Raw genomic sequence first — 15,000 nt, 5'->3', positions numbered from 1 at the left:
CACTCTGTCTGGGTCTGTATACTGAGGTCAAAGGTTATGGGGGAGAACTTTGGGGTTTTTGTGGACTGGTCGCTGATGGGTGACGTGTCTAATGATGCAGCACCGGGAAAAACTGAATACACAGACATCAAAGAGCGAAAGCGCCACGCCCGCTCAGGTCAGTGGGTGAAGAGTCACTCACAGCGAGCACAGGTGTACCAGCGCCTCATCAAAGCGCTGCCATGCCGCTCTGTCACACCTGATGCTAGCGTCTACCTGACCGCGGCAGTAAAACAGACCAAACGTGACAGCACTGCAGGAGTTAAACTACAGAACGGTGACATGCTGGCTATAGCTTTACCTGAATTTGCGTCTAGTGCACCTGTTCCTCGTTACTGTTTAAAGCCAGAGTCTGCGAGGTCAGTGGGCTCTGTTCTGGAGTGTCTCGCGTCTGAATTTCCAGATGTGTCCTATTGCCCTTTGTTACCTGCTGTCACTGCACTGTTGCTTCACTGGAGCTCGGAAGAGGCTCAGTGTTTTGAAGCAGTGGCTCGATTGTTAGCAACAACACAAAAGCAGCGCATGCTACACCAGACCTTCCTGGCTCACCGCGCTTCCTGCATGACCTTTGGCGACCTGGCACGCAAGCACTGCCCCGCCGCTCACCAGCACATCGTTTCTTTGGCAACCGAGAATAAGGAAGATGTAGCAGAGGTGTATGGAGACTGGCAGCGCTGGGTGTTCGGTGACCTCCCATTCTCTCATGCTGCTCGGGTCATGGACGTCTTTCTGGTCGAAGGGTTTAAAGTGCTGTACAGAGTCGCACTCGCCCTGCTCAAGCTCTACAGGAAGCAGAAACTGGACAAGAGCACAAACAGGAAGGACTCGGCCGGGGTCAGGGGCGACATGCGAGAGTTTGTGAAGTCTATCGCGAGCAGCGTGAGTCCCGATAAACTGATGGAGAAAGCTTTCACCATAAGGCTCTTCAGCAGAAAGGAGATCAACCTGCTGCAGCTGGCTAATGAGAAAGCGCTCCAGCAGAAAGGCATCACTGTCCAGCAGAAGAGGTGAATTAAAGACGTCCTTCACCATTAATACAGTGATATCTGTCTTAATTAATATATAATTTAATGTGAAATTTCATAAACACTGTAATTCTCTCTCTCTCTCTCTCTCTCTCTCTCTCTCTCTCTCTCTCTCTTTCACACTCTCTCTTTCGCACACTCTCTCTCTCTCTCTCTCTTTTGCCCTCTCTCTCTCTCTCTCTCTCTCTCTCTCTCTCTTTTGCACTCTCTCTCTCTTTCGCACTCTCTCTCCTTCTCTCTCTCTTTCTCTCTCTCTCTTTCGCACTCTCTCTCTCTTTCGCGCTCTCTCTCTCTCTCTCCTTCTCTCTCTCTCTCTTTCGCACTCTCTCTCTCTTTCGCGCTCTCTCTCTCTCTCCTCTCTCTCTCTCTTTCGCACTCTCTCTCTCTTTCGCGCTCTCTCTCTCTCTCCTTCTCTCTCTCTCTCTCTCTCTCTCTCTCTCTCTTTTGCCCTCTCTCTCTCTCTCTCTCTCTCTCTCTCTTTTGCACTCTCTCTCTCTTTCACGCTCTCTCTCTCTCTCTTTCTCTCTCTCTCTCTCTCTTTCGCACTCTCTCTCCTTCTCTCTCTCTCTCTCTCTCTCTCTCTCTTTCGCTCTCTCTCTCTCTCTCTCTCTCTTTCACGCTCTCTCTCTCTCTCTCTTTCTCTCTCTCTCTCTCTTTCGCACTCTCTCTCCTTCTCTCTCTCTCTCTCTCTCTCTCTCTCTCTTTCGCTCTCTCTCTCTCTCTCTCTCTCTCTCTCTTTTGCACTCTCTCTCTCTCTCTCTTTCGCACTCTCTCTCTCCCTCTCTCTCCCTCTCTGTAGGTGTAATGTGGACCTGAAAGTGAATGTTGATGGTTTCTGCTCTGACATAATCAGTGTGAAGGAGATCATGGAGGTGTGGTCATGGATTCCTGAACGATTTGCCCTGTGTCAGCCTCAGCTACTTTTCAGTACCGCCACACACGGCTGCAGTCTCAACCGGTACACACACACACACACACACCAGTATAGAACTCCAGGGGCGGAGCTCTTTAACATACTCTGCACTTTCGTACACTGAAGCCACACCCCTTTTGTCCCCTTTGTGTTTAGATAACAGTGCCTCATAGCTGTGGTGGTGTGTGTAATTGTTAATTGTGTTATTGTTGTGTATTTGTTTATTTTAGGTTTTATTCACACTGTGAAGGACATGAACCCACACTACTGCTGATCAAGAATACTGAAGGAGAGGTACTGTCTCACTCTCTCTCTCACCCTCTCACTCTCTGTCTCACTCTCTCACTTTTTTTTCCCTCTCACTCTCTGTCTCACTCTCTCACTCTCTGTCTCACTCTCTCACTCTCTGTCTCACTCTTTGTCTCACTCTGTCTCTCTCACTCTGTCTCTCTCACTCTCTGTCTCTCTGTCTCACTCTCTGTCTCACTCTTTGTCTCACTCTGTCTCTCTCACTCTCTGTCTCACTCTCTGTCTCACTCTCTGTCTCACTCTCTGTCTCACTCTTTGTCTCACTCTCTGTCTCACTCTGTCTCACTCACTCTCTCACTCTCTGTCTCACTCTCTGTCTCACTCTCTGTCTCATTCTCACCCACTGTCTCATTCACTGTCTGTCTCACGCTCACAATGTTTTTTCTTTTTCTCCTGACAATCTGTGACCATTTCACTCAAAACTGTCATGGGATATAATTTTCATTATGACGAAGATGTCGTGTGTGTGTGTGTGTGTGTGTGTGTGTGTGTTAGGTGTGTGGGGCATTCCTATCCACAGACTGGGAGGAGAGGAAGCGAGGAGGAAACACCCTGAGCTTCTTTGGGACAGGCGAGTGTTTTGTCTTTAAGGTGAGTCATGCATCACTTCACCAATCACATGATCACTATGTTAATGACATACAGTCAGGATTTATAAGCTTTAGACTCCTGAGAAGTGTGTGTGTGTTTCTCTGTGTCATTATGAGCTCATGATTAACACACACTTATGTAATTAAACATATCTGTGACATTTCTCAATTTAAGATTTCCGTTGTGTATAAAACTCCTTGACACACAGATGAAGCCTGAGATGGAGCGCTACGAGTGGGTCATCATTAAACATCCGGAGTTGGCCAGCTCTGCGTCTGATCGTGCAGCTGATGCTAACGCTCCAGATGAGAACATACACTCGCTCTCTGTGGAGGCTCCGCCCAACTCTGGGACTGACTCCACCCACCTCTCACCGTTCCTCGCTGCCCGACACTTCCACCTAAATGCTCGTAACACGTCCATGTTTATGGCTGGAAACTTTGACTCTGTCATCATCGGTAAGTGGATATCATCATCATCATCATCATCATCATCATTACACACCATCATTACACATCATCATCATTACACATCATCATCATCCCACATCATCATCATCCCACACCATCATCATTACACATCATCATCATCATCATCATCCCACACCATCATCATCCCACACCATCATCATTACACACCATCATCATTACACATCATCATCATCATCATCATCATCCCACACCATCATCATTACATCCCACACCATCATCATTACACACCATCATCATTACACACCATCATCATCATCATCATCCTAATCCCACACCATCATCATTACACATCATCATCATCATCATCATTACACATCATCATCATCATCATCCTAATCCCACACCATCATCATTACACATCATCACCATCCCACACCATCATCATTACACATCATCATCATCATCATTACACATCATCATCCCACAGCATCATCATCCCACACCATCATCATCATCCCACACCATCATCATCATCCCACACCGTCATCATCATCCCACACCGTCATCATCATTACACACCATCATCATCCCACACCATCATCATCATCATCCCACACCATCATCATCATCCCACACCGTCATCATCATTACACACCATCATCATCATTACACACCATCATCATCATCCCACACCATCATCATCCCACACCATCATCATCCCACACCGTCATCATCATCCCACACCATCATCCCACAGCATCATCATCATCCCACACCATCATCATCATCTCACACCGTCATCATCCCACACCATCATCATCATTACACATCATCATCATCCCACACCATCATCATCCCACACCGTCATCATCATCCCACACCATCATCATCATCCCACACCATCATCATCCCCCCATACCGTCATCATCCCACACCATCATCATCATCCCACACCATCATCATCATCCCACACCTTCATCATCATCCCACACCGTCATCATCATCCCACACCATCATCATTATTACACACCATCATCATCATCATCCCACTCCATCATCATCATCCCACTCCATCATCATCATCCCACTCCATCATAATCATCCCACTCCATCATCATCATCCCACTCCATCATCATCATCCCACTCCATCATCATCATTACACATCATCATCATCACACACCATCATCATCATCCCACACCATCATCATCATCATCATCACACACCATCATCATCACACACCATCATCATCATCACACACCATCATCACACACCATCATCATCACACATAATCATCACACATCATCACCTTCATCATCCCACACCATCATCATCATCCCACACCATCATCATCATCACACACCATCATCATCACACACCATCATCATCATCACATATCATCATCCCACACCATCATCATCATCATCATCATCACACACCATCATCATCCCACACCATCATCATCATCACACACCATCATCATCACACACCATCATCATCACACATAATCATCACACATCATCACCTTCATCATCCCACACCATCATCATCATCACACACCATCATCATCACACACCATCATCATCATCACATATCATCATCCCACACCATCATCATCATCTCACACCATCATCACACATTACCATCATCATCATCATCACACAACATCATCATCACACATCACCGTCATCATCATCACAGACCTTCATCATCATCACACATCATCATTATCATCACACAACATCATCATTATCAGGCACCATCATCATCATCACACAACATCATCATCATCATCATTACACACCATCATCGTCATTATCACACATCACCATCATCACTCATCATCATCATCATCACACACCGTCATCACACATTACCATCATTATCATCACACACATCACTCCATCATCACCATCATCATCATTACACACCGTCATCATCACACATCACAATCATCGTCACACTCCATCATCATCACCATCACACCATCATCATCACACACCATCATCATCATCCCACACCATCATCATCATCATCTCACACCATCATCACACATCACCATCATCATCATCACACACCATCATCATCCCACACCATCATCATCATCCCACACCATCATCATCATCATCATCTCACACCATCATCACACATCACCATCATCATCATCACACACCATCATCATCCCACACCATCATCATCATCCCACACCATCATCATCATCATCATCTCACACCATCATCACACATCACCATCATCATCATCACAGACCTTCATCATCATCATCACACAACATCATCATCACAGACCTTCATCATCATCACACAACATCATCATCAGGCACCATCATCATCACACAAAATCATCATCATCATCATCACACACCATCATCATCATTACACACCATCATTGTCATTATCACACATCACCATCATCACTCATCATCATCATCATCACACACCGTCATCACACATTACCATCATTATCATCACACACATCACTCCATCATCACCATCATCATTACACACCGTCATCATCACACATCACCATCATCGTCACACTCCATCATCATCACCATCACACACACATCACACACCATCATCATCATCACCACACACCATCATCATCATCACACACATCACTCCATCATCACCATCATCATCATTACACACCGTCATCATCACACATCACCATCATCGTCACACTCCATCATCATCACCATCACACACACATCACACACCATCATCATCATCATCACCACACACCATCATCATCATCACACACATCACTCCATCACACACCATCATCATCATCACCACACACCATCATCATCATCACACACATCACTCCATCATCATCATTACACACCGTCATCATCACACACCATCATCATCACACACCATCATCATCATCACACACCATCATCATCACACACACGTCATCACACACCGTCATCATCACACATCACCATCATCATCATCACACACATCATCATCATCATCACACAACATCATCACACACACCATCATCTCACACCATCATCATCACACATCACCGTCATCATAACACACCATCATCATCACACATCATCATCATCATCACACACATCATCATCATCTTAACACATCATCATCATCATCACACACCATCATCATCACACACCATCATCATCATCATCATCACACACCATCATCATCATCACACATCACCGTCATCATCATCATCACACAACATCATCATCATCATCACACCATCATCGTCATCATCGCACACCATCATCGCACATTACCATAATCATCACACACCATCATCACACACCGTCAACACACACATCATCATCATCATCACACACACATCATCCCACACCATCATCATCATCATCACACACCATTATCACACACCATCATCACACCATCATCACACATCACACACCATTATCTCACACCATCATCATTTCACACCATCATCATCGTCATCACAAACTACCACCATCATCATGACACACTGTCATCGTCATCATCACACACCACCATCATGATCATCACACAACAGTGTCATCCATAACATTGATTTTGTTTATTGTTGTTTATCGTTGCTCTGGTGCAGGAGGTGGTGATGGGAACGCGCTGTATTTAGACTCCGAGCTGAATTACGGCAGGACGGGTCCGTGCTCCACCTTCGATAATCCACAGCTGTGCTCTGAGAACTTCCAGATTGCAGTGCTGGAGGTCTGGGGCTTCCAGGACACCATGACAGCCTAACAGCCAGTTAGCACATCTGGAGAGAGAATACTGCAGCCATAATTATAGAGTTATTCTTTATATCATTATATATTATATTATATTATATTATATTATATTATATTATATTATATTATATTATATTATATTATATTATATTATATTATATTATAACATTAATATACACATCCTGGTAATGATCTTGAGCCTATTTACACTTCATAGTGCAGGACCTTTGGACACATTCTTGAAGGAAACCCACCAGCATACACAAGAAAGTCTCAGAACAATAAGATAAATTTCTCTTCATTACAACGTCAGTGTCTACATACAGCCTCCTGTTTCCTATTGTTCTTTAGTCGTGTCATTTACTGTGTAGGACATTAACAGTATAACTAATTCTGAGTTATCACGGTACATTGCCATACTGATATCTCACCACACCTCTAACCAGCATCAACTACGTTAGTGTATCACAGTATAATATCAGTCTGGTATATCATCTGTCTCACAGTGGACTGAAGCTTGGACAGAATACCCATAATGCACTGCAGTCTTATTTTTTAATTTTTAAACATATCATATATCTGTTTCTATATTTGTTAATAGGTGTTAGCACTCGTTAGAAATGTTCTTTATTCACGGTTCTTCATCATATCACTATACTTGATGAATGTTGTATGAACGTTAGATAAACATTAGATAAACATTCGATGTGTAGATTTGCCAACTCAACATTTTATCAAGTAGGTTTGGTTTTTTTTGTGAATAATTGTTTGTTTGTATGAGAAGGTTCTCCGTTGTAAAAACTGATCATATTAATGAAGTGTGTGTGTGTGTGTGTGTGTGTGTGTGTGTGTGTGTGTATGTGAGCTGTTGTGTTAGTAATGTGTATGAACATATCACTAAAATTGTAATTGTTTTCAACTGTAAAGTCTTAAATATGGTGTTGTAAAGTAAAACGTGTGTGTGTGTGTGTGTGTGTGTGTGTGTGTGTGTGTGTTCAGCAGTATTATCATGGTGTATATCATATGCTTAATCACTTGACTGTGCATCTGAAATGGCAGTAACGTGTGTAATAAAGTGTTTAAAGCAAACATTCAACCAGTCTTGTTTATTCTTTATAACTCAGACTCTTAGATGCTAAATTTAGTATATTCTGAATTCTACTCAGCTGTAAATCCGTGTGCCGTTAATTTGGGTATAGAGTGTGTGTTAGTGTGTGACTCAGCTGTCTGGGTTATATATAATTCAGACCGCAGTGACTGATACACTTTACACACTGCAACAAAAGTGGAATCTTACACCCACACTGATTCGACAGTCATACAAAGTGTCTGAAATCAAAGACCGTCTCTAACAGAAGGTTCATCTGATTGATTTTTCCCGTCTAATTTACAGACTAAGGTTGCGTTGCAATTTAAGTGCCAATGTTTGTAGTAGTTGTGTTTATTCATGTGGTCACAGTTTGTTTAATGAAACCGGCATTTAACAAACTTTACACTGATTAGCTGAAAAATTAGGATGTTGTATTCTTGTACAAAATGCATTAGAAGTTTACTTAGTTAATCTCGTGAGCTTGTGTTTAAACGCAGTCAATCTTAATCTCTAATTGTATAATGCCACAGACAGAATGGACATTACACCAAATAAGCATCTGTCTTTAGAAATTTAATTTGATCATAAATGAATATTTTAGATTATATTTACACACGTTAATGATAACTGTCACTCATCTTTAGCTACGTTTTACACTCTACAGAGTGTCGAACATCATTTAATCTTCAGCCACATAAATACAGGTAGATGTCAACAAGTCTGGTCCTTTACTAACTGCCCAGGTAAGAGCCCACATGGGCAGTACATGTGCTAGCTGTACAATGGCTGTGACACATAGGCTGTTACTGGGGTACACAAAATGTGGACCAATTTCCCCAGATGAGTAATGAATGTGTCTCTAACACTATCATTAGTGAGAGTATGGATCCTCTGTGGATAACACACCTGAACAGGTAAATGTGTCACCTGTATTACCTGCTCAGATAGATTACTGAGCTGATACAGGACAAAGGTCCAGACAGGAGACACTGTGCTCATTAAACCTCAGTATGTAGGAGTTCATGTGTCTGATCCTGTCTGGTTCACCTACATGTTTACACCACACAGGAAGTGATGTCATGCCCTCTACATGTTGATCAGTATACGATCATTTACTTCATTTAAACGTTGTATAGTGAGTTAATAATGTGATGATCACTTTTTTGTCTGTACATGTGTGTATGTGTCTATGTCTGTGTGTTTGTGTATGTATGTTTGTGTTTTTGTGTATGTCTGTATGTGTCTGTGTGTTTGTGTCTGTGTCTGTATGTGTGTGTCTGTGTGTTTGTGTATGTGTGTTTGTGTATGTGTGTGTGTATGTGTCTGTAAGGACACACTGGTAAGGATCACTGCCCACAATTTAACCAAGTACAAAGTATTTTTATTAATTTGTGTGTGTTTGTGTGTGTTTGTGTGTGTGTTTGTGTGTGTTTGTGTGTGTGTGTGTGAGAGAGAGAGAGAGAGAGAGAGAGAGAGAGAGATTATGACTGGTGGTGTTTATTGTAAGTGTTTATTACCTTTTTAGACCCCTTTATCATGTGTAATGTTGCTCCCATATAAAACAGTTCAGCACAATTCCAGACATTTTTAGGGACATGATTGAGGACAATGTCCCGTCCAGAGACAAACTGTTTCGTGTTGAGGTTTTGTTCAAACCCACCATCAAAAATACCCTCACTAATGAATGTGTTTTTTTTTCCATTGGTTGTTGTGTTAAATCTTACCCAGATACAATCTGTACAAAGTGTGTGTGTACCGTATGTGTGTATGTGTGTGTATGTGTGTGTATGTGTGTGTATGTGTGTGTGTACCGTATGTGTGTGTATGTGTGTGTATGTGTGTATGTGTGTGTATGTGTGTGTATGTGTGTGTGTACCGTATGTGTGTGTATGTGTGTATGTGTGTGTATGTGTGTGTATGTGTGTGTGTACCGTATGTGTGTGTATGTGTGTGTATGTGTGTGTGTATGTGTGTGTATGTGTGTGTATGTGTGTGTGTACCGTATGTGTGTGTATGTGTGTGTATGTGTGTGTATGTGTAAAATCTCTTGCAATAAGTCCATAATGAGTGACGCGTGTCATATGTGTACACACACATTATATATATATATAATGTTCTCTTAGAGAACACGGTAACTGCTGGACAAGCTGATAAATAAATAAATAAATAACGCCTTGTGCTTCAGACCGCTGATTGGTCAGTTACTAACCCTAGTCTAGTTACCATAGCAATCATTAGACGCCTTTGTTTGACCAACCAGTACGTTAGGGCAGAATACAACACCTAAAAAGAAGAAAGTGAATACACGTGATTCACGTGTCACCACTTTTCATCAAAATATTTATCCTAAAAATACAACGGTGTAGCTTTTATAGTCCAATCGGCAAAGCGCTCTGATGTATGTGCTAGTCATTAGCCAATCCTCGCACAGGACTTGGGATTCAGTAACCAATCAGAAAGTAGCATAAATGTACGGAATACGGGTAGGAAAGAAAGTCACCGCTTTGTTTTCCGCCATGTCGCCATTTTGTCTTCCTGATCCGGTGTTGGTTGTTCCGCCTCCTTCCCCGTGTGTAATAGTGTAATAGTGTAATAGTGTACATCCACTGTGTCATCTGTGTGTGTGGGTAAAGAGGACTAACGTGTGTGTAACAAACTCCACCGTCTCTGTGTGCTCAGTAATTATCAGTGTTTTACACCATGTCATCGCCTGAGTACTCACCTTTCTTCGCCGTGATGGGCGCCTCAGCAGCCATGGTGTTCAGTGGTAATTAACACTTTATTATATCATTATTATATATACAGCCGTGGTGTTCAGTGGTAATTAACACTTTATTATATCATTATTATATATACAGCCGTGGTGTTCAGTGGTGATTAACACTTTACTCTATTATCATATATACAGCCGTGGTGTTCAGTGGTAATTAACACTTTATTATTATATCTACAGCTGTGTTGTTCAGTGGTAATTAACACTTTATTATGTCATTATGCTGTGGTGTTCAGTGGTAATTGACACTTTGCTCTATTATATATACAGTCGCGGTGTTCAGTGGTAATTAACACTTTATTATTATATCTACAGCTGTGGTGTTCAGTGTTAATTAACACTTACTCTATTATTATATCTACAGCCATGGTGTTCAGTGCAAATTAACACTTTACTATATCATTCATATATACAGCCATGGTTTTCAGTGGTAATTAACACTTTACTCTATCATTACATACAACTGTGGTGTTCAGTGGTAATTAACACTTTATTATTATATCTACAGCTGTGGTGTTCAGTGGTAATTAAAACACATCATTATTATATCTACAGCTGTGGTGTTCAGTGGTAATTAACACTTACTCTATTATTATATCTACAGCCATGGTTTTCAGTGGTAATTAACACTTTACTCTATTATTATATATACAGCCGCAGTGTTCAGTGGTAATTAACACTTTATTATTATATCTACAGCTGTGGTGTTCAGTGGTAATTAACACTTTATTATATCTACAGCTGTGGTGTTCAGTGTTAATTAACACTTACTCTATTATTATATCTACAGCCATGGTGTTCAGTGCAAATTAACACTTTACCATATCATTCATATATACAGCCATGGTTTTCAGTGGTAATTAACACTTTACTCTATCATTACATACAACTGTGGTGTTCAGTGGTAATTAACACTTTACTTTATTATGTCATTAACACTTTGTTATATCATTCATATATACAGCCATGGTGTTCAGTGGTAATTAACACTTTACTCTGTTATTATATAATTTATATATACAGCCATGGTGTTCAGTGGTAATTAACACTTTACTCTATCATTTATATGTACAGCCATGGTGTTCAGTGTTAATTAACACTTTACTCTGTTATTATATCATTAATATAAACTCTTACATGTACTGTACTTATTCAGTAGTGTTTATGTCCTTCCCTCAGCACAGTGTTAGGGGTTAGACCCCGTCCTTCCCTCAGCACAGTGTTAGGGGTTAGACCCTGTCCTTCCCTCAGCACGGTGTTAGGGGTTAGATCCTGTCCTTCCTTCAGCACAGTGTTAGGGGTTAGACCCCGTCCTTCCTTCAGCACAGTGTTAGGGGTTAGACCCTGTCCTTCCTTCAGCACAGTGTTAGGGGTTAGACCCCGTCCTTCGCTCAGCACAGTGTTAGGGGTTAGACCCCGTCCTTCCCTCAGCACAGTGTTAGGGGTTAGACCCCGTCCTTCCTTCAGCACGGTGTTAGGGGTTTGACCCCGTCCTTCGCTCAGCACAGTGTTAGGGGTTAGACCCCGTCCTTCGCTCAGCACAGTGTTAGGGGTTAGACCCCGTCCTTCCCTCAGCACAGTGTTAGGGGTTAGACCCCGTCCTTCCTTCAGCACGGTGTTAGGGGTTAGACCCCGTCCTTCGCTCAGCACAGTGTTAGGGGTTAGACCCCGTCCTTCGCTCAGCACAGTGTTAGGGGTTAGACCCCGTCCTTCGCTCAGCACAGTGTTAGGGGTTAGACCCCGTCCTTCCCTCAGCACAGTGTTAGGGGTTAGACCCCGTCCTTCGCTCAGCACAGTGTTAGGGGTTAGACCCCATCCTTCCCTCAGCACAGTGTTAGGGGTTAGACCCCGTCCTTCGCTCAGCACAGTGTTAGGGGTTAGACCCTGTCCTTCGCTCAGCACAGTGTTAGGGGTTAGACCCCGTCCTTCGCTCAGCACAGTGTTAGGGGTTAGACCCCGTCCTTCGCTCAGCACAGTGTTAGGGGTTAGACCCCGTCCTTCCCTCAGCACAGTGTTAGGGGTTAGACCCCGTCCTTCCCTCAGCACAGTGTTAGGGGTTAGACCCCGTCCTTCCCTCAGCACAGTGTTAGGGGTTAGACCCCGTCCTTCGCTCAGCACAGTGTTAGGGGTTAGACCCCATCCTTCCCTCAGCACGGTGTTAGGGGTTAGACCCCGTCCTTCGCTCAGCACAGTGTTAGGGGTTAGACCCTGTCCTTCCCTCAGCACAGTGTTAGGGGTTAGACCCTGTCCTTCCCTCAGCACAGTGTTAGGGGTTAGACCCTGTCCTTCCCTCAGCACAGTGTTAGGGGTTAGACCCCGTCCTTCCCTCAGCACAGTGTTAGGGGTTAGACCCCGTCCTTCGCTCAGCACAGTGTTAGGGGTTAGACCCCGTCCTTCGCTCAGCACAGTGTTAGGGGTTAGACCCCGTCCTTCGCTCAGCACAGTGTTAGGGGTTAGACCCCGTCCTTCGCTCAGCACAGTGTTAGGGGTTAGACCCCATCCTTCCCTCAGCACAGTGTTAGGGGTTAGACCCCGTCCTTCGCTCAGCACAGTGTTAGGGGTTAGACCCCATCCTTCGCTCAGCACAGTGTTAGGGGTTAGACCCCGTCCTTCCCTCAGCACAGTGTTAGGGGTTAGACCCCGTCCTTCCCTCAGCACAGTGTTAGGGGTTAGACCCCGTCCTTCGCTCAGCACAGTGTTAGGGGTTAGACCCCATCCTTCCCTCAGCACGGTGTTAGGGGTTAGACCCCGTCCTTCGCTCAGCACAGTGTTAGGGGTTAGACCCTGTCCTTCCCTCAGCACAGTGTTAGGGGTTAGACCCTGTCCTTCCCTCAGCACAGTGTTAGGGGTTAGACCCTGTCCTTCCCTCAGCACAGTGTTAGGGGTTAGACCCCGTCCTTCGCTCAGCACAGTGTTAGGGGTTAGACCCCGTCCTTCGCTCAGCACAGTGTTAGGGGTTAGACCCTGTCCTTCCCTCAGCACAGTGTTAGGGGTTAGACCCCGTCCTTCCCTCAGCACAGTGTTAGGGGTTAGACCCTGTCCTTCCCTCAGCACACCCTGTAAACCCCTCCTTATTTCTTGCCCTGTCTGTTACTGACACTGGAGACTCCTTCATCACGTGTTATATAAAGGCCTGGGTGTGTGTCACGTGCGCTGTACACGTCCCCAGACTGAATGAATCACAGTAATAATTAGTCAGTAACTTTTTACTTTTTTACTTCCACAGTTTTTAGGGGGAATTTTGTACATTTCACAACTGCTATTTCTTTCTGTCCAGTTCTTTCATAATGTTGTGGTTTTGCACAACGGCCTATTCTGATTGGTTGAGACGGTGTGTGAAGTGAGACGGTGTGTGAAGTGAGACGGTGTGTGAAGTGAGACGGTGTGTGAAGTGAGACGGTGTGTGAAGTGAGCAGTGAGACGGTGTGTGAAGTGAGCAGTGAGACGGTGTGTGAAGTGAGACGGTGTGTGAAGTGAGCAGTGAGATGGTGTGTGAAGTGAGCAGTGAGATGGTGTGTGAAGTGAGACGGTGTGTGAAGTGAGCAGTGAGACAGTGTGTGAAGTGAGACGGTGTGTGAAGTGAGCAGTGAGACGGTGTGTGAAGTGAGCAGTGAGACAGTGTGTGAAGTGAGCAGTGAGACGGTGTGTGAAGTGAGACGGTGTGTGAAGTGAGCAGTGAGACAGTGTGTGAAGTGAGCAGTGAGACGGTGTGTGAAGTGAGACGGTGTGTGAAGTGAGCAGTGAGACGGTGTGTGAAGTGAGCAGTGAGACGGTGTGTGAAGTGAGCAGTGAGACGGTGTGTGAAGTGAGCAGTGAGACGGTGTGTGAAGTGAGCAGTGAGATGGTGTGTGAAGTGAGCAGTGAGACGGTGTGTGAAGTGAGACGGTGTGTGAAGTGAGCAGTGAGATGGTGTGTGAAGTGAGCAGTGAGATGGTGTGTGAAGTGAGCAGTGAGATGGTGTGTGAAGTGAGCAGTGAGATGGTGTGTGAAGTGAGCAGTGAGACGGTGTGTGAAGTGAGACGGTGTGTGAAGTGAGCAGTGAGATGGTGTGTGAAGTGAGCAGTGAGATGGTGTGTGAAGTGAG

General features: G+C 44.1%; 2 protein-coding genes across 2 annotated transcripts in view; both read left to right on the top strand.

The window, feature by feature from the left end:
* The window catches only part of tbc1d24 (TBC1 domain family, member 24), a 16,640-nt gene extending 8,498 nt beyond the window's left edge, over positions 1-8,142 (top strand). Inside the window, exons 2-7 of the mRNA XM_060869455.1 lie at positions 1-1,046; positions 1,864-2,022; positions 2,208-2,271; positions 2,782-2,877; positions 3,086-3,335; positions 6,912-8,142. The exon at positions 1-1,046 is cut by the window's left edge and continues 40 nt beyond it. Coding sequence (XP_060725438.1) covers positions 37-1,046; positions 1,864-2,022; positions 2,208-2,271; positions 2,782-2,877; positions 3,086-3,335; positions 6,912-7,066 — 1,734 coding nt within the window. The 5' untranslated portion in view covers positions 1-36 and the 3' untranslated portion in view covers positions 7,067-8,142. The remainder of the gene's footprint in view (positions 1,047-1,863; positions 2,023-2,207; positions 2,272-2,781; positions 2,878-3,085; positions 3,336-6,911) is intronic.
* Positions 8,143-10,677: 2,535 nt separating this feature from the next.
* The window catches only part of atp6v0cb (ATPase H+ transporting V0 subunit cb), an 8,162-nt gene continuing 3,839 nt past the window's right edge, over positions 10,678-15,000 (top strand). The window contains exon 1 of the mRNA XM_060869454.1: positions 10,678-10,910. Coding sequence (XP_060725437.1) covers positions 10,844-10,910 — 67 coding nt within the window. The 5' untranslated portion in view covers positions 10,678-10,843. The remainder of the gene's footprint in view (positions 10,911-15,000) is intronic.

Source organism: Tachysurus vachellii, chromosome 5, assembly GCF_030014155.1.
Source record: "Tachysurus vachellii isolate PV-2020 chromosome 5, HZAU_Pvac_v1, whole genome shotgun sequence".
NCBI classification, from domain to species: Eukaryota; Metazoa; Chordata; class Actinopteri; order Siluriformes; family Bagridae; genus Tachysurus; species Tachysurus vachellii.
This window is presented reverse-complemented; position numbering and strand designations above follow the sequence as displayed.